Source organism: Conger conger, chromosome 7, assembly GCF_963514075.1.
Source record: "Conger conger chromosome 7, fConCon1.1, whole genome shotgun sequence".
Lineage (NCBI taxonomy): Eukaryota > Metazoa > Chordata > Actinopteri > Anguilliformes > Congridae > Conger > Conger conger.
The window spans coordinates 7,019,002-7,038,985 of NC_083766.1; the positions used below are offsets into that span (position 1 = coordinate 7,019,002).

The window sequence follows — 19,984 nt, forward strand, 5'->3', positions numbered from 1 at the left end:
AATTATTTTGTTCTGGATTAATCTGTCGATAATTTTATGGATTCAATTTGCAGTTGAACATTTCAAAATGTATTGTGAATTTATTTAGTGTGATACTACTGTCCTTCGATCACTTGGGTAGTTGCCTCTCTCATACCACCAGCTGAAGACCCAGAGTAGACCATCTTTGAGTAAAGAGCTCAAATCCACAGATTATTTTTTTTTAATAGGAGAAAGAAAGTGCGAGAAAAAAGTAACAGTGTCAGAATTAGTTTGCAGTTGCACAATTTTGCACATAGACTAGAAAATTACAATTAGACTTTATATTATGATTTCTACTTATTGATAAGAATATAATATTAATAACGTTCATAATAATATTCATCATGCACTGTGAAGTTTATTTATGCCTGTAAATGCAGTGGGGATGCCTACTATAGTATACTAGTAGGGCGAGTCACCTACTGTGTCACAAAGACATGTCTTACTGCATTTAATGTATTGACTCATTACAGATACTTTATTGACCCACTTTGACTCTGTTTTTCATTATATATCATTTATCTATGCCTGTGGCTACATTATCCATGGAGGGGCTGCAGTATGACTACAGATTATTTGCTGATGCTTGTATTTGTGTTCGTCTGTGCACTACACAGTGGGCACATGGCTACTTGTTTATTAGGGTGATGGTAAACGTTGGACTTGGACATGGAAACATTGAAATTCAAATTGGTTGAATAAACATATTGCTGTTATTTGTACTTCAAATGTGACTTGTTCATTGCGCACTAGTTAAGATTTTAGGTTAATTTCACTAAAATCACGCAATCAAGACACTAATCTTATGAAGCTCATTCAGTGATGACTGGGAATAGCAATGTTGACAACGTTTCAGAGCCAAATGTATTTAACAATTGCAACCTAGTTCAAAACAATACGACGCGTCGGTCACAAAAATGCAAATCGACGAAATTACATGGTCAACACTAATCGTTGCAGCCCTAGCTATATTTCATCTTTTTTCTTTAACCATACCTGATGCACTGTGCTAAACAACCAAATGTTAGAGGCCAGGATGAAAAACCTCACTGACATCTATTTGGTGTTGATAAGCCAATCAGCAGTAATGTCAGGAACAGGGCAAAATGTAATTTTGTTTATATAGTCTGCACCCAGATTAGGGGCAGTTTTTCAACACAATTCAAAAACTGTAGAAGGATCTAAATAAGCTACAAATATATTAGTCATTAATATAATACAATAGCTGCCTTTTGTGAATTCACAATTTCATGAATTTGTATATTCTTTTATGAAATATGCTAGCTGAGTGTTTTGAACGGTTACTGCTGTCTGGTTGGTATTACTTTTCAGCACAAAATTATGACACAATAAATCTAGCTTTGGTGGTCAGCATATGTGCATGTCTAGAGTTCATAAAAGTGTTCTGAGAATCTAAGGATTGACAAATACAGGATTGTTCAGAAAACAAGGTTTTAGTGTCTGTTTTCCTCCTTGGTTTAGCACGTCTTTCACACTGTTTGGCTGCAACTAACCTTTTGAGAATGTAAGGAGCCATTACAAGCATTTAAATGATCCCTCAGGTTCAGTTCATCTGGTCCTGTTCATTAAACCTCGTCCTGTTTCAAAGCTGATGCAGTCAGCTTGGAATGTGCCAAAAGCAGTGAGAAATACATACAGAAAGGGCTCTTTGACGTGTGCGTGCTGAAATGAACCGGTTTACTGACAGGAGTCAGCCCCTTGTTCAGCTGCACATTGGTTCCAGGAGTGCAAAATAATAAATCTGAGGAAGCCAAGCAAATGGAGACAATACATCATTCCTCAAACTTTAATTCAAAATTCAATATTACATATCACCTAATTAAAACAATGAGTATTAAATATAGAATGTATCTGAAGACTGTCCAGTGTACTGACAAAAAAGATGTGGCTGGTCCCCCTTTCACAGCTGGTTTAAGTCATCACCTGCAATATAAACACAACAATGCGCATGTATATGACATGACAATCCCATGGCTTGGAGGAGGACTTGACAATCACACTTACCTTTACACATTATATGTTTTTATAAACTGTGTATGTAATATTATAAAATTCTGTATTACATATGAAATATTAAATTAAATATAATAAAATTGTAAATATTATAAAATAAAATGATCAAATACATGGCATTTGAGCATCTGCCAACAAATATAATTCCTACATTGTTCAGATAGCACAGTGTTACAATGTTTGTAGCAGCAACACCAGGGTTGTTCAAACAATGAAAATAAGACAGAAAAGATATTCTGCATATAAACTTTTAATCAGACTTAAATATAAGAAATGAAGAAATAGGACCAGAAAGATCAGAAAGGTAGAAATCTAAAATAGGATTTAAAAAATATAAGCTAGTATGAATATCCTAACCAACCAAGCTAGCACGTATGGTTTTGAATCAGTTGTCTTGGAGTAAAATGTAATATGGAATCATTCTTCAATAAATCAGTACTTCTGGAGATGTAATATTGATCCTGTTAAAACAGCTAGTATGTCTAGGTGTATAAATAGACACCTTAAAGTGAGTTTTTCCTATCCCATATATATGATGTAATATGCATGTCAGAATAATGTATTAATGAATGCCGTGGTATAAATATATGCACATTATAAAGTAGGTCTAGTACAGTACAGCCTTTGCTCAATACTTTGTTGATGCACCTTTGGCAGCAATTACAGCCTCAAGTCTTTTTGAATATGATGCCACAAGCTTGGCACACCTATCTTTGGGCAGTTTCGCCCATTCCTCCTTGCAGCACCTCTCAAGCTCCATCAGTTTGAATGGGGAGCGTCGGTGCACAGCCATTTTCAGATCTCTACAGAGATGTTCAATCGGATTCAAGTCTCGGCTCTGGCTGGGCCACTCAAGGACATTCACAGAGTTGTCCTGAAGCCACTCCTTTGATATCTTGGCTGTGTGCTTCGGGTCGTTGTCCAGCTGAAAGATGAACCGTCGCCCCAGTCTGAGGTCAAGAGCACTCTGGAGCAGGTTTTCATCCAGGATGTCCCTGTACATTGCTGCATTCATCTTTCCCTCAATCCTGACTAGTCTCCCAGTTCCTGCCACTGAAAAACATCCCCACAGCATGATGCTGCCACCACCATGCTTCCCTGTTGGGATGGTATTGGCCAGGTGATGATCGGTGCCTGGTTTCCTCCAAACATGACGCCTGGCATTCACGCCAAAGAGTTCAATCTTTGTCTCATCAGACCAGAGAATTTTGTTTCTCATGGTCTGAGAGTCCTTTTGCCTTTTGGCAAACTCCAGGTGGGCTGCCATGTGCCTTTTACGAGTGGCTTCCATCTGCCCACTCTACAATACAGGCCTGATTGGTGGATTGCTGCAGAGTTGGTTGTCCTTCTGGAAGGTTCTCCTCTCCACAGAGGAATGCTGGAGCTCTGACAGAGTGACCATCGGGTTCTTGGTCACCTCCCTGACTAAGGCCCTTCTCCCCCGATTGCTCAGTTTAGATGGGCGGCCAACTCTAGGAAGAGTCCTGGTGGTTCCAAACTTCTTCCATTTACGGATGATGGAGGCCACTGTGCTCAGTGGGACCTTCATAGCAGCAGAAATTTTTCTGTACCCTTCCCCAGATTTGTGCCGTGAGACAATCCTGTCTCGGAGTTCTACAGACAATTCCTTTGACTTCATGCTTGGTTTGTCCTCCGACATGCACTGTCAACTGTGGGACCTTATATAGACAGGTGTGTGCCTTTCGAAATCATGTCCAATCAACTCAATTTACCACAGGTGGACTCCAATTAAGCTGTAGAAACATCTCAAGGTTGATCAGTGGAAACAGGATGCACCAAGCTCAATTTTGAGTTTCATGGCAAAGGCTGTGAATACTTATGTACATGTGATTTCTTAGTTTTTATTTTGAATAAATTTGCAAAAATTTCAAAAAAACTTATTTCATGTTGTCATTATGGGGTGTTGTGTAGAATTTTGAGGAAAAAAAATGAATTTATTCAATTTTTGAATAAGGCTGTAACATAACAAAATGTGGGAAAAGTGAAGCGCTGTGAATATTTTCCGGATGCACTGTACATGCAGCAGTGACAGACTGAGGTATTTTGGGACTAAAAGCAGCTGCATATGATGTTGCAGGTTTTTAACACAGGCAGCAAATTGTTGGTGGAAAGTTGGCCACTGATAGTACTGAACTTACCCTGGGCACAGGGGGAGTTGTACTCATTCACAGCTTCATCACCTGACAACCAAGGAATATGTTGCATTAGTAAAGGGTCTTTTCTACCTCACAGATGTCATGCATCATTTACCCAAGTACAGAGCAGAAGTACAACAAGGGAAAAAACGGTGTATTTTTCCAAATGATAAACCATGGGGGTCAAATGAAGTGAAAGTATGCCTAAATGAGAGACGTGCATCAAATAGAGCAAATTCGGCCAGGAAACTCTTGATGCAGCCAAGCTTTGGTCAGCCTCAACCAAATGTTCTCATACTGACCAATCACATACACATCACTACATGTTCTCATAATAAATCCAATAACACATGCACATTGATTTTTAAGGTGAATGGTGGCCTTATTCTTTTTGTTAAAAATACCCTCTGAAAGCATCCTCAAAAGGTTTCAAACTAAAAAGCTGCTTCAAACATGATCAATAAAAAGTCATTTGAAATTTGCATTCTGAGTATATAGAAATATGTAGCTAAAAATACAAATCTGTTAGAAATATCTGTCAAGACTCAAATTTGCCAGACATTTCATGAAAAAGCATTTACTGTAAATTTGAGTGCATGCACACCTTTAATAGGGTTCAGTTTTGCACTATATGGTGAACTCTGATCTATACCAGTGCATCATAGCGGGGGCACTACTGAATTTTGAGTTGAATGGTCCCTTAATCCTGAATGGAGAAATGTGAGAGTAAATTGGAGAGAGCAGGTACTGGTATCTTACTTTTATCATAGTAGTCATAAACCTTCACCACTGCAGGCTTCAGGTTCCTCACTGGTACATCCTCGTTTATGGTCAGTGAGTACATCATGGGCACCATCTTCTTCAGCTGTTAGGAAGGCAAAAACATAGAATGTAAGTATGACTGCACTTTGTTTATACCATGCTTTTCTCCCAGCAGTTACTGTTAGGGGATGTATTCATTCCAATATCCCCCAATTATGTTGAATTTATTACTGCGATATGACAGGCTTTAATAGAATTACTGACATAAGGGACTATTTAAGTTGAGACCTCCTGCTTGTATTAGGGCTGCACAAAATATTGTATATTTATTTTCAGTAAGCTTGCATTTTATTTATACGCTACTGAATAAAAACAGTTTTCACTGTGTTCCTCGGAAATATTTACTCAGAAGAGAGATTCCTTGGAAATCCCCAACGGAAATCTTTACATGTAGGCATCGCAAAATACATGTTTTGTTGCAAAACGTCAAGCAACAGCAAAATGATTATTCCTCCAGTAAACATTGGACATTTTATCAATGTTTCTCGAGTTCACGTTTTTAGAATTAGAAACTATTATGGATTTTGTTCGCTGGAGTCTTGCCATGAAAAGCACACTGACAATACCTTCTTGTAGTCTTGTAGGATTTCCAAAATGGAGAGAAGGCAACACACACTCTTGCCACACACATTACAAAATAAAGAATTGTTGCCACTAAAACAATGGCATCTTAGAATAGGTTAGACAGAACCGTAGGTTTTTACCCTTTCAAATGTTATATCTTGTTCCGATAGTGAAAATTACACAGTGAAACAGGGAATGAATACAAAAAACCCACACTTAGACTTAACGGGTTATCAGGATGAGCCAACCAGCAGCTTTACCTAGGGGTGTTAACTGAACGATCACAAATTCCAGTATCAGCAGAATAGAGCACACTGTTGTAGTCTCAATAGAATGGACCACACTGTCGCAGTCTCAGTAGAATAGACCACACTGCTCTGCACAAACTCTTGGGTTGCACTCTTACCTCATCCAGATAGATGATCACATGACCTTCTTCCTCTTCAACACGCTTCACAGTGGGACTAGCTTTCAGCTGCAGACATTTGCAGACATGTGCATTAAAGCATAATGATGCTTATTTATTACTCTAATGTCACTGTACAAGCTGTTATTTGGTGTATTTTCTTACTTTAGACCACAAACCACAAACTATTGATTGCAATTCAACGACCCCCCCCCCCCTACCCCCAGCAAACCCCCTGTCTATGACACTGCTCTTAAAATATCCTCAGAAATGGAATAGGCTACACCTGTGCAGTTGTTCAGTGACCTTTACACTGAACAATTGTATGATCACAAAGCAGTAGGCTACACAATATCAACCATTCATATAAACTATGGAGGCCTGAAAAAATACCCCCAATGTCAACAAAATATGACTCAAAGTAACACCAATGGAAGTTATATGCATATTCTATTCTAAGTAAACAAGAAATATTTAACAAAAATAGTCACTTCAAATATACACTCACCGAGCACTTTATTAGGTATTTATGAGACCTATTTTTTAGATTTCTACTGCTGTAGCCTGTCCTGACTTATGATTCATTGTGTGTTCAGAGATGCTCTTCTGCAATGTTGTAATGTGTGGTTATATGCGTTACTGTCTCCGTCTTGTCAGCTTTGACCAGTCTGGCCATTCTCCTCTGACGTCTCTCTTTAACAAGCGTTTTGGTCTGCAGAACTGCTGCTCACTGGATTTTTTTTTTTCCACCACTCTTTGCAAACTGTAGAGACTAGTATGCATGTAAATCCCAGGAGATCAGCAGCTTCTGAGATACTCAAACCACCCTGCCTGCCACCAACAATCAATCCACGGTCAAAGTCACTCAGATTAAATTTTTTCCCCATTCAGATGGTTGATGTAAACATTAACTGAAGCTCCTGACCCGTATCTACATGATTGTATGCATTGCACTGCTGCCACACAATTGACTATTTAGATAATCACATTAAAAAGTAGGTGTAATAAAGTAAAAATGTTCCGAACAAAGTGCTCGGTGAGTGTATATTCCCAACATTTGTAAAGAGATATTCTGCTTTGTAGAGTTGCTCACCTGTGTGAGTGAGCTTTTATCCAGGAGGAATCCTGACAGAAGACGGATGCTGATGATCACCATGTTAGTTTCCTCCCGCCCACCATTGTACCTGTTGAACAAATTCAGCTGTTTCTTTTCTCTCTGACTTTTGCAAATAGCCAGTGGCTCTAAAATGTATACATGTATACAGTTTATAATAATGCATTATTATTATACTTTTTATGATTCCTCTTGTTCCTGTTATGATTCGTTATTATACCTTCTATTTATATTCCTATTATTGTCAAATGTGTAAAGTTTTATTGACCATTAATTTGTAGTAGATTTAGCTCAATCTTCATCAAACAACAGTTTTCTGTGGACAAGAGATCTGTGTAAGCACATAAAAAATGTTCAACTTTATTTTAGCAGCTACTTAGTTGTACTATAAGAAAATTCTGGTCATAAGCAAATCATGTTATAATGTTATGAAAGTCCTTATATTTACAAAGAAGTGTGTGTATGGTGTGCGATCCAACCAAAGAACCTTAAATAATGTAGAGCAAGCTATAGCATATACAGTGCATGCTACTCGTAATACACCTTGCTGTTTTCCTACAGGAGATTGCATGCATTTTGTCCATACCAGATGCACACCTCAGCCAGGAACTGGCAGGTCTTACAGTATGGTCTAAATTCAGTCTTTACGTACTGCAAGAACAGAAGTAAACCCCACCTGACAAGTATATCAACTCTGAGAGATGTTTTCTTTGTACTGTTGCAGACCCCTGATGCGCTGGCGTTGATGGTGAAGGAGGAGAAGTCTGGAGGAGGGGGGATATTGTACTGCAGTGAGATCTGAAAGAGAGAAAGACATTTCAGGAAGACAGAAATGATTGAACACCCTTTGTGTCACAAGACGACACATCACTGCTGTTTCCAGACTGTTTCAATCACAAGTATGATCTATAGTAGCACTAATCTACACTCCAGTACCATAGGTGGCAATGTGCCCAGTAGTGATAGCAGCAGAGTTACTGCTCCCACAGAATCCAGTGCTGACCTGAGCAAATGCACAAGCCTCGCCATCGGCCTTAATACTGTAGACTCCAGGCACCTCCTGCAGCTGCTCCTGCTGGTAGAGCAGTCTATTGTGCTCATCCACACGGAACTGCCTTTTATATCCACCTGTAGAGGTCACCATCACTGTGCTGGCACCTCCCTTACTGTAGGTGGCAGCAGCATACAGTGTCAGAGCCTGCAGGGCCACCACTGTATCCTGATGAGAATAAAAAGAGAGGGAGGTAAGAAGAAAAGGAAAGAGGGGAAAGGATGGAAAGGTATATGGAGGCAGATTGAAAATGAGAAACAAATAGAAGAGAAATACATGTGAGAGGAAAAAGATGGAGGACCTGTGTGGAGGAGAACCCGCCGTAGGGGTTCTGCTGGTCTGCCAGCCAGCGAACAACAGAGCTGGAGTAGCTCAAGTCAAAGTCAGCAAGGGGAGGTCCAGAGAGGAGTGCTAGGAGCACGTAGGAGGTCATCTCCACTGCTAGAGAGCCTTTTCCAGAAGCCCCAGCACGCTCCCAGTGACGACCTTGTTCTAAAACAAGAGGCACAGATCATAACACATCTGTCTATTCATCATTTATTTTATTAACCTTCATTTAACCAGGTAAAGTCTCTTTGAGATAAATAAATTAACCCACACATTTCACCCCACAAATTCATAGTGGTACAGACTACACAGAAACACACTGGCATGTTATACTCCTCAAGTTACGTCATGTTCAATAGTAAAACAGTTACTAGATTCATGCCTAGGTTATAGCATTAGAAACAAAATCAGGGAGATACATTGAATTAAAATGGATCTCTTAGATCACATTAGATTGGTCACATTTTTGTGTGCAATTGTGTACAGAAAACGTTGATATCATCTACAGAAGCTTTCTAAGATATTTGTGCAAATCCCGAACACAATTATATGAACTAACAACACTGAAAACTTAAGAAACAAGTTGCAGTTTTTAAGGTGCATGTGTCTCTGACAATGAAACAGTGAAGAGCTGCAACCTGTGGTGTTTGTGGTGCTAGAAAGTGTTGACAGAGAGAGAGGGGCAGATGCCTGTGATAATGGCCACTTCGCCCAAACGGCCAATGAGACGAGTCCTCATTACAATGTCCCCGGCCAGGGTGAAGGTGTAGGAGAGCAGGGCAGTGGCATAAGTGCTGTTGATCTGATCTGAGGCCAGTCTCAGACATGACAGGCTCCTGTGCACCATGGGATCCTGACACACAAAGAACATTAAAATGCATAAATCGATGTAATATACTGTACCTATTAATATTCTAATAGTTGCTAGTGTATATGCTGCAAAATATGTAAGATACAAGATATATATAAGATAGTTTGCAGCATATACACTTGCTGAGCACTTTATTAGGATTTTATTACGCATTCAAGCGATCATCTAATTAGCTAATTGTGTGGCATCAGTGCAATGCAAAAAATAACGCAGATACAGGTCAGGAGCTTCAATTAATGTTCACACCAACCATAAAAATTGGGAAAATTTAATCTCAGTGATTTCAACCATGGTATGATTGATGGTGCAAAACGGGCTCAGTATTTCTGTAATTGCTGATTTTCCAGGATTTTCCCACACATTAGTCTCTAGAGAGCAAAAAACAAATACATTCAGTGAACAGCAGTTTTGTGGATCAAAACACCTTGTCGACGAGAGAGGTCAACAGAGAATGGCAAGACTGGTTCCAGCTGTCAGAAAGGCTACGGTAACTCAGATAACCACTCTGTACAATTGTGGTGAGCAGCATCTCAGAATGCACAACATGTTGAACCAGCCGAAGACCATGTCAGGTTCCACCTCTGTCAGCCAAGAACAGAAAGCTGAGGCTGCAGTGGGTACAGGCTTACTGCACAGTTGAAGACAGTTGAAGCCTGGTCTGATGAATGTTGATTTCTGCTGAGTCAGATGGTAGGGTAAGATTTTGGCACCAACTGCATGAATCCATGGACCCAACCTGCCTTGTGTCAACAGTCCAGGTTGGTGGCAGTGGTGTAATGGTGTGGGGAATGTCCTCTTGGCACACTCTGGGCTTGTTAATACCAATAAATCATTGCTTGAATGCCACAGCCTATTTAAGTGTTGTTGCTGACCGTGTGTATCCCTTCATGGCCACAATGTACCCATCTTCTCATGGCTACTTCCAGCATGACAATACACCATGTCACACAGCAAAAGTAATCTCAGATTGGTTTCAAGGACATTACAATGAGTTCAGTGTTCTTCAGTGGCATTCCCAGTCACCAGATCTGAATCCCTTGGGATGTGGTGGAATGGGAGATTTGCAGCATGCATGTGCAGCTGACAAATCAGCTAAAATTGTGGGATTCAATCACGTCAACATGGAACAGAATCTTAAAAGAATGTTTTCAACATTGTGTGGAATCCATGCCACAAAGAATTGAGATTGTTTTGAGAAGGGAGGCCCTACCCAGTATCAGTATAGTGGTCCTAATAAAGTGCTCAGTGAGAGTATATTCCCATATTCAATTTTAACTGAATTTCTTTTTTTTTTTTACATTTTATTCTGAGCTTGAAATTAACACCCAGCAATGGTTAAAGTAGCTTTCCTACTTTTGTTTTGCCTTTGTTGTGTTCATTACTTAATGAAATTAGTGAAGCTAACTGTAGCTCCATATTCCTTCCCAATTTCTGGTTTCAAGGCAGCCTCTAGTAGCCAGGTCGTTGGAACGAGCAAGGTTATATTTGAACCAATCAACAATCATGATGTTTGGAAATTCTCCAAAAATGAAACGACTGGCAAAGTCTTTCGCTATGAGATGACATCAGATTGTCCACAAGTTCATATTCTCAACAAGTATGAACACCAAAACATGGAATTTCTCTTCAGATGCATCCAACAGGATAAACAATTTACTTGGCTGTACTGTTTGCTTTCCAACCGTGCCAATATCCACGACATACTCAGGGCTAGAGGGAATATTAATCTTTTTAAATTACTCTTTTAAAATTGCTCGCGTTTGTAGATCACCTTTATCTACTTTGTTATCGAAATGGACGTAACTTTACGTTACCATCGTCTCACCTTTAGTAGCCTACCAAACTGGGCGAGTTTAAAGTGTCCTGTGATTTGGAAAGGAGCATGAACGACTTTTAGGCAACATCCTCGGATCGAAATACCACACCAAACCCCGACGAACCAAATGATGACTCATAACGATAGAGTTTAAATCCCTGCACGTTATCTGGCAGTGTCCCGATAAACGTCTCCAACAAAAACAAATGACTTGTGTGTGTCAGTGTCGTCTGGTGTAACGTAAACTAGGAAGCTAGCTAACGTTAATGCAGTGGTTATACATGATTGGAATAGGGTTGTTTACCTAAGGTTAGTGCAGTGGCGATACATTATTCCTAAGTTTGTCTCTTCTTCATTTTGAAAGATAAATGTGGTAACCGTTTTACAGCTAGGAGGTGTAACGGTACGACACGAACCACCCCGCTAGCTGTGCCAATAACAACGATATACCACGGTCGTTCCATCACGCTTAAATATAACGCCATTATTTTGAATCCTAAGTTTCTCATCGCTAATGACGTCATGATTTCGATGTTGTCTTTTCAAATGGGGCAGTATGAGAATAATATATACAGTGCCGTGAAATGGTATTTGCCCCTTTCCAGATTTCCTGTATTATTTAGTATTTTTCACACAGAATGATTTCGTTGTGTCATTAGACAGAATGTAATATTAGAAAAAGGCAACCTGAGAAAAAACTGAACACATTTCTAAAATATTTATTTTCTTCAATTAAAAGTCTTATCAAACACCCAAATCACTGCTGTGAAAAGACCTGCAGGGCTCGCTAGCCTCAAATATATCAGTGTTCATGATATAGAACACTAGATTACAGATACAGTACAGATGTCGTCCAGGTTTGATGGAGTACTCACAGTGCTGTTAGTGCCCAGCTCAAGGAGTGCTGCGGTAACATAGGCCGTCAACATCACCTCATCGCTGACTCCACCCTGTAAGTGGACACAACATACCATTGCAAAGACTGGGGAGTTCTGGAGACACAGACATAGAAGGTACCGTAAGTATGAAATATGCAGATCCGTGAAGATTGCATGAACATATCCACAGGGGGAGAGAGCTACTGTATAATATGGAAGAGAGCATCCTCTCATTTGTGTGTGTGTGTCTTTTTGCTTGCTGGTATGACTGTGCAAATGTGAGATATTGTCTGTGCAGCTGCTTATATGTGATTGTGTGTGTGTGCATTTCTGTGTATTCTCTTTCAGCTCACCTTCATTCCATTGTGAAAGAGCTTCCCCACAGACTTTATGCAGCCATCTTCTTGTTGCTGCTGGCTGAGCCATAGCTTGGCACTGGTAATGTATTCTGGGTCAATGAAGATGTATCGCGTTGCGCCTCCAAAAGACTTCATCACAAATGCAGTGAGCCTGGACACACAGATACAGGTACTGCAAATGTCAGCTTCGAAACCCTGTACTACCCTGTACTGCCCTCCCTGGTGGGAGATAAATGTCAAATTTTGTGTGTGGAGTCTTGCCAGGTAGAGCTTCTTAAAGTGACTGTTAAGTTAAATTGTGATTGCATGGGGTTATTATGGTATGTATTGAGCATCAGCAAAATTAGAGAAATCATTTCAATATTGACTTACAGTCCCCTCCAAAAGTATTGGAACAGCAAGGTCAATTCCGTTGTTTTTGCTATACACTGAAGACAATTGGGTTTGAGGTCAAAATATGGACATGAGACATCAGCTTTTAATTCCCGGTATTTGAATCTTGATTTGTTAAACTATTTCGAACATATCACCCTTTGAATCAGACCACCAAATTATTAAGTGAGCAAAAGTATTGGATTGGAACAAAATTCACGGGATAATCATAACCCCTAGTAATCACACACATTGCGCATGCTCATAGTGTAATGGTGGTCACTGTGTCTGTGCGCAGGTGAAGAGCGGTGATGGGACTCCCTCCTCTGTGTGAGGCTGAGGTGGACACTAACCAGGTGTTCCCTGAAGAGTCACTCTCTCCGAAGGCACTGTAGGAGCCATCATTATGCTTGTAGTTCAGCTCCCGCTGATATCCTGGAGAAAACCGAGATTACTGAGAAGCTGGTACCCCCCCCCCCATTTGTATATTGCTACAGAGAAGATAAACATATAATCTCTGTGTGGATGTGCTTAGATGCTGTTAAAGCAATCTGAGCACATTTCCAAGTCAGGCAACCTTGTGATCCCCCCACAATATAATAGCCAGCCAATGAGATACCAGCTCTAGAGCCCAACCATGTCCCTCTCACCACTCTCCAGGAAGGTAATGGCCTTGTTCTTGATCTTCGATGTCAGCTGTTCTGTGGTCTCCAGGTACCTGAGGATATAGATGTTGGGGGCAAAAAGCAGCATGTTCTGTTCTCCACAGCCATATGGCATAGCCAACAGGCTGTCCAGATTCTTCATGGCACGGCCCATCAGATCGCCTGTCAGAGTAGGCAGACACCTGGTCAATACATACATTCATATACCAAAATCCCAACAAGTCATCCCGTATCAACCTCAACACACTCGCTCACACCCATATCCATGCAACCCAACACGCTGATATAATTAGAATTGCTTGCCATAAATGCAACAAACTATATTACATCTAGACTAATGTTGGAGAGTCCGGGGGGTTTGGGGAAAGGAAATCTTAATTTTCTTAAGATCTTAAGATTTTTGTCATTAAAACTTTCTAGTTTAATAGTTTCTCATATAATTGATCTCATGAAGGATATGATAGTATATGTTTTTCCATATATTTTAAAAACAAAATACTTAATTTTTAATGTGTTTCAGCCATCAAAATAGAAAGCACGTCATTGAACAATGGGATTTTTTTGGGATACCTAGCAGTCCCCTATCAAAAACCTATTTTGTAAAGGAAGTTTTAAGGCCAGAGCATCAAAGGATTACTAATCCCATGTGAAAAAATAATTCTCTGGAGTATTATTTTATACTTTACCATACTTGGAGTATAAGTGAAGTTTAGGTAATTGCACTTCAGTTTGAATAATGTCAGTTTCCTCCTACTTGACAACTCGTAATTCTGAGCCAGACACTGAGCCAGACTTTCCGACTCGTAATTCCGAGTCAACGGACCATTCCAATGTATGTTTCCTAGTTGGAAGGTCATAAATGGGAGGTATCTGGAATGCAATGTTAAGGGTTCAAGTAGTACCACCACCTGCATTTCTTTTGTTTGCTGGTCAGACAGGTGCCCATCCTGAAGTAGAACTTCATTTCAAGTATAAAATGCTGAGAAGGAAGGGAGAGTTTGCTCACCCAGGATGGAAAGAAAGGCTTTGGCAGAACCCTCCACAAAAACTTCTGGCAGCTCCAGAGAAACAGCCTTCTCCACAGCTCCCTCTGGTGGAGTGAGAGGCAACAAACAGGCAGACAGAATGAAGAGCTCCACCCAGCTTTCCCACCATCACTGCACTGTAAAGCAGTTTGCTGAGAAACAATTCCACAGTCATGTAATTGACGTCTTTAAGGGAATGATTCCATTTTATAAATTAAAAAATATATTTGAAAAAAGGATTCAAGGATAATTTTTAAACTTCCTGTTATTTGAAAAATACCTGACTTCCCCTGCCCCTCCTTTCTGATATCCCTATCCTTGTCTAACCCCCCCCCCAAAAAAAAAAAAAAAAAAAAAAACTTCTGATGACAACTATGTTTAGAACAGCATTTCCTGTGTATTTTGCTAGTTTCTGGATGTGATGCTCTGACTTATGGTAGAACCTATGCACTTGTAAATCGCTTTGGATTAAAAGCGTCTGCCAAATGACTAAAATGTAAATGTAAATGTAAATGTAAAAAGCATCTTCATGCTACAATAACAATGTAAATGTGTTCTTGATTTGTTCCAGTTTTGCATGGATATTTTTGCAGTTGTAGGAGAGAGGGAAAAGGTGAGACCTTGAGGACACAGCAGTGCATTGTGACTGATGGTCTGTTCAGTGCCCTCAGGCTGAAAAAGAGACATATTCACAGAATCAGCGCACATGACAAACACACCATGTCTAAAACCTCAACATAATACTGTATCATATCCAGTAGCTGTACTTGTCCGCACATCACAAAATATGAAATAAATATGAGGACTACACATTTCCCATTTCAGAATCTCTGCTATATTTCTTAGAAATAAAATATAAACTATAGATTTTACAACATTTGTTGGTAAAACGAATACAACAGTAAATAAAAATGCCTTGAATGAAGTTGCTATTAACAGTGTGCTGTACAGGCAGAATGGTTTAGCATTTATTGCAATGTATTCCCAGTTGTTATGCCCCTAGGGGTGGCCTGTAGTGTAGTGGTTAAAGTAAATGACTGGGACATGCAAGTGGTTCTAATCCCGGTGTAGCCACAATAAGATCTGCACAGCCGTTGGGCCCTTGAGCAAGGCCCTTAACCCTGCATTGCTCCAGGGGAGGATTGTCTCCTGCTTAGTCTAATCAACTGTACGTCGCTCTGGATAAGAGCCTCTGCCAAATGCCATTAATGTAATGTAATGTAATGTAATGTAGTCTGTCCCTAGTAGAATGAGTCTGGTGTGCTGGGTGGTTTTAACTTTGATTGGAGGATTGGGAGCACCTGTGGGGAATCCTATACGAAGACTCCTGAGGGAGGAACTCGAAAAAAGAAACAGCTACCATCAGGGTTCCATGCTGCCCATATTGTTTGTTTTGATCCTTTGGTTAAATTAATCTATTTTTTTTTTTTAATGTTGTTTTCCCATTTTGTGCTGCGACAAGCTGGTCGTAACACCAGTATTTTGAATATGATTGCAATGTATGAATCCATTCTCAACAACTTCAGCAATAAACAAACATGAGAGCATGACATTTACTGTCATCCTTAAGAATGATATTGGTTATTTACCAATAGGATACCCCTGATACAGCAACTTGTCAGAATCATTTGTTTTAGTAAATATGTCCACGCCCATAACAATTGATTGACATGTCATGGGCAAAATGTTTGCTGTATCAAAAAAAAGTGATAACGTTATCGGGGCTACCCTATGCATCCTCTTTGTCAACTGGATCAATTGTGTAGCAGAAACAAAAATCTGGTTTTTCAAAAAAAATTTAATGGTGGACATTCCAACGTTCTTTCTTAAAGAAAAGTAGTTCATCTGAAGGAGTAGGATCTACTTTAGGATTTAGGATTCTCCATTAACAACAGCGAAAGAGCGACACTCTTTGAAATCCTGCATATATGACATAGCTGCTATAGCACCCCCTAAGAGTAACAGGAATTTTAACTTATTCGCATCTTCTAGTGTCACCTAGAGTATTGCCTGCCAAAAGCGACAGGTGTCCACATAATTATGGACTACATCTGTGTACCAAATTTGGTGAGGATCAGACATTGGGTTCTTGAGCTACAGCTGGGATTGTTCATTGTTATTTTAATGATTTGCTCATTTTTATATATATGTTAAATCCCCTACTATCTAATTTGGTTGCTCATTAATTCAAATAAATGCAATTTAAAAAAGACTTGTAGACTTACTGGACAGTGGAGGCAGTATTATTCTTGTGAGAATGCAGTCTTACCATGCTTTGTCTGTTCTTAATTATAGACAGATCATAGATGGCTGTGTGGTGTCTCACCTCCACAAGCAGTGTACGGACAACAGTGTCGATTCGTCCCCTCTCTGGCACGGTGACCACCTCATTGCCACATAGCTCCTCAGTGTTCAGGGCCTCTGCACTTACTGTAATGTTCACCCGACCTTAGAGAGGGTATGATAGAGCCTCATGTAAAGCCACAAGGGGAAGGGGAGCAGTCTTGTGAAAAGGGGAGGTATTTTACTGGCTTCATGGATATTAATTTCTAACCGACAATTGATTCTTGTATTATTAACTTTTATAACTAAAGGTTAAGCCACGTGTAGAGCCCACAATAAGCCAACCTGAGGGGGCACTGTGACTCACCCAAAGTGGTGGCGGTGATGATCCAGGTGAAGGTCTCACTCTCCTCACCACAGAGACATCGCTTATACTGGCAGCCATCGCACGGCTGGCTTGTGAACTGTACCGACTCTCTCAGGCTGACATGCACCTGTGAAACAGGATAAACACAAATGGTAAGAAGGAGAATTAAAGAAGAGAACAGTCCATTAGCCCATCAAGGCCACATTCCCCTGCCCTGTTCTCTTCTTCACCAGTGGTAGCTCTTGGCCTGCTGACAGATCTTGATCTGAAATAGCCACTGCAATCCAATTTATTATAAATCCCTTTAAAAAATGTATTAGTTATTGTCCAGACAAGTATATCTCACATGCTAATTTAATGTGTCATATTTCCAGAAATAAAGAGAACTTGAACCTTATGACACATTATGAAACTAGCAGTTTAAAGTAGTTTTTTTCATAAATATGAACACCATTGTAAGGGGAGAGTATATTGCTTGTTGCAACCTATTCCCCAGTGAAGCTGTTTCCTAAATATGGGGCTAAACGTCTCAAAACAAACACGTCCAGTGACGTCACTGAATATGTTTAGCCTGAATCTCCAGTCTGTGTTACCCAGAAGGTAACGAGCACTGAAGCTCCACCCTTGAACACAGAGACTGGTGTATGGGCAGCCACCCATCCAGGCGATCACATGACACTCCAACAAAAATACTGTAATATTAGCATACAGATCTCATGGAACCTACCTTGGCTACCCTGAGCGATATGAGTTCTGACTACAGCAGCAGAAGACTAATACGTCTAATGAATAAGTACTAATGAGTTCTAACAAGTGCGCAATAAAGTGCTCACTGAGTATATGTACTGCTTTTGTGGGTTTTTTGTTGCTCTTACTGGTTGGACCCACAGAAGGCCGTGGTATAACCATGGCTGTGCACCGAGCAGTGGCTCACCATGATGCACTTGGAGAGGTAGTTGAAGACTGTGGCCTTCAGTGGGAACATCTCTTCACGGATGACAGAGTATGGCAGCGTCAGGCTCACAAAGAAGGGCTGGAAGGCCGTGAGGATTGTGTTGGTGGCCAGCCCGAATCCTGCGGGAGAGTTGCAGAATCCACTTGCTGCCCATTTGGTAATAGTGTCCGGGATGGTTTGCTCCACTTTTACTCTGCCTGAATCTCTGTAAGAAGAGAGGAGAAGGTGCTGAGCACATCAGGAAATCAATTGTGCTGACTTTCCTTGTCTGTCATGGAGGAAAGCTGGCTACCTTATGCCTGCAGAATAGTGTTAGCTCAGCAAAAAAAATTGTGTCACTGTTGTGAAGGGAGTGCAATATGTGGTTAGCTAACCTGAAAAATAGGAGCATTCACATATTTTTGCCGAGGTAACTCAGTGACAATATACAGTAACTAGACTTATGGTTACCTAGTCATGTATTGCATTGCATTACCTGAACAAAAATGGTCCGGTAACATTAGCCCAGGCATTCTGGAACTTTATTCAGGCCAGCGTATTAATTTAGAATAGTGATTAAACTTAACCTGAAGAAACAGAATTGAGTATTGACCAAGACCATGGCATTAACTGAAGTAAATTGCATGAGATATGCAGATGATTTAAACACTGGTGCCAGATTTACTAAGCCTTCTGCGAGTAGTTTCAGGCGCACATATGACACATCCTGTCCCAGAAACATACAACTTATGTATCAAACAGGTGTATGGGCCTGCAAAGCAGTGTGCCTGCCATCTACCTGATTTATCACAAGGTTCACTTCTCTCCTTATTGCATATGTATTAGGGGAGGATTGCATGAATAATGGGTGGAGATATTATAAGTATGGCTGATTATGTATTCCGTTGAATATAAAAAACAACATTGCTCTCCTTTAAATTGTATTCATCATGTGGTGAAAAAGGTAAAACTGCTCTCAGGTCACTGCATGTCAGATTGTGTGAGTGATGTTTGTGTGGGTTGCTGCTGTAATGTAGTGGGGGATACTATCTGTAGAACACGATCAATTCGTGATCATGACAGATCAATGACTCAATTTGTACCATACAAAGTTTACTCAGCATTGAGAGTGTTCACACTGAGTTTTTAAATTCCAAGAGTTTTTAAATCCCAATTAGATCCAAATGACTTTTAAAATACCATTACAGGAGCATCACCAATCGGATGAAGACAACAATAAACCATCACATTACACTACAGTCATTTAGCAGACGCTCTTATACAGAGGGACGTACAATAAAGTGCAAAAAACATGCGTTGAGTATACTCTACACCATACAATGGTGTAAATGGCTGAAAATCAAAAGCTCAAGGCAGTTGTCAGACATATATCCTAGGGTGTATCTACCAACCCAGTGTGTGGCTAAATGCTTTGAAGGACGGTTCCCTTGGTTAATGATACACACCCTACTGGTACCAGGTCCCAAATCCAGGTCTCTGGAAAGAACGTGCGAATGGTTTCCTTGTGTTCGATTGCCACTCCGGGACCACCTCCTCTTCCGCTTGTGGCTACACCAAATCGCATAGGAAAACCTCGGGAAAAGAAGAAAAGAGAAAATAAACAAATAAATACATACAAAATACAAATAAATGTTAACACATTTTCAGCAAATGAAAGTATAATTTTGCCTCATTTTTACAAAGTCAAGAAGCTATGATTAAAAGCCCTTATCTACAGTCTGTAAGTATTTGGACAGTGGTACAATTTCATTTTTTAAGGCTCCAAATTAAATAACGAATATAAGGTTACAGTGCAGACTGTCACCTTTAATTTGAGGGTATTTACATCCATATCAGGTGATATGTACAGTCATTACATCCCTTGTTATTAGGGCTGCACGATCTGAGAAAAATGTGAT

At 40.1% G+C, this 19,984-nt stretch overlaps 1 protein-coding gene across 1 annotated transcript in view; it reads right to left on the minus strand.

Annotated features, from left to right (window-relative positions):
- Positions 1 to 1,812: 1,812 nt before the first annotated feature.
- LOC133132805 (alpha-2-macroglobulin-like) overlaps positions 1,813 to 19,984 on the minus strand; it is a 38,928-nt gene continuing 20,756 nt past the window's right edge. The window contains exons 18-36 of the mRNA XM_061248548.1: positions 19,532 to 19,658; positions 18,066 to 18,291; positions 17,132 to 17,258; positions 16,808 to 16,929; positions 15,102 to 15,153; positions 14,463 to 14,546; positions 13,442 to 13,618; positions 13,145 to 13,226; positions 12,414 to 12,570; positions 12,058 to 12,132; positions 9,186 to 9,348; positions 8,470 to 8,660; positions 8,121 to 8,336; positions 7,794 to 7,915; positions 7,097 to 7,187; positions 6,004 to 6,072; positions 4,971 to 5,076; positions 4,215 to 4,256; positions 1,813 to 1,965 (exon numbers count right to left, since the gene is read on the minus strand). Of these exons, the coding sequence (XP_061104532.1) occupies positions 1,943 to 1,965; positions 4,215 to 4,256; positions 4,971 to 5,076; positions 6,004 to 6,072; positions 7,097 to 7,187; positions 7,794 to 7,915; positions 8,121 to 8,336; positions 8,470 to 8,660; positions 9,186 to 9,348; positions 12,058 to 12,132; positions 12,414 to 12,570; positions 13,145 to 13,226; positions 13,442 to 13,618; positions 14,463 to 14,546; positions 15,102 to 15,153; positions 16,808 to 16,929; positions 17,132 to 17,258; positions 18,066 to 18,291; positions 19,532 to 19,658 (2,252 nt within the window). The 3' untranslated portion in view covers positions 1,813 to 1,942. The remainder of the gene's footprint in view (positions 1,966 to 4,214; positions 4,257 to 4,970; positions 5,077 to 6,003; positions 6,073 to 7,096; positions 7,188 to 7,793; positions 7,916 to 8,120; positions 8,337 to 8,469; positions 8,661 to 9,185; positions 9,349 to 12,057; positions 12,133 to 12,413; positions 12,571 to 13,144; positions 13,227 to 13,441; positions 13,619 to 14,462; positions 14,547 to 15,101; positions 15,154 to 16,807; positions 16,930 to 17,131; positions 17,259 to 18,065; positions 18,292 to 19,531; positions 19,659 to 19,984) is intronic.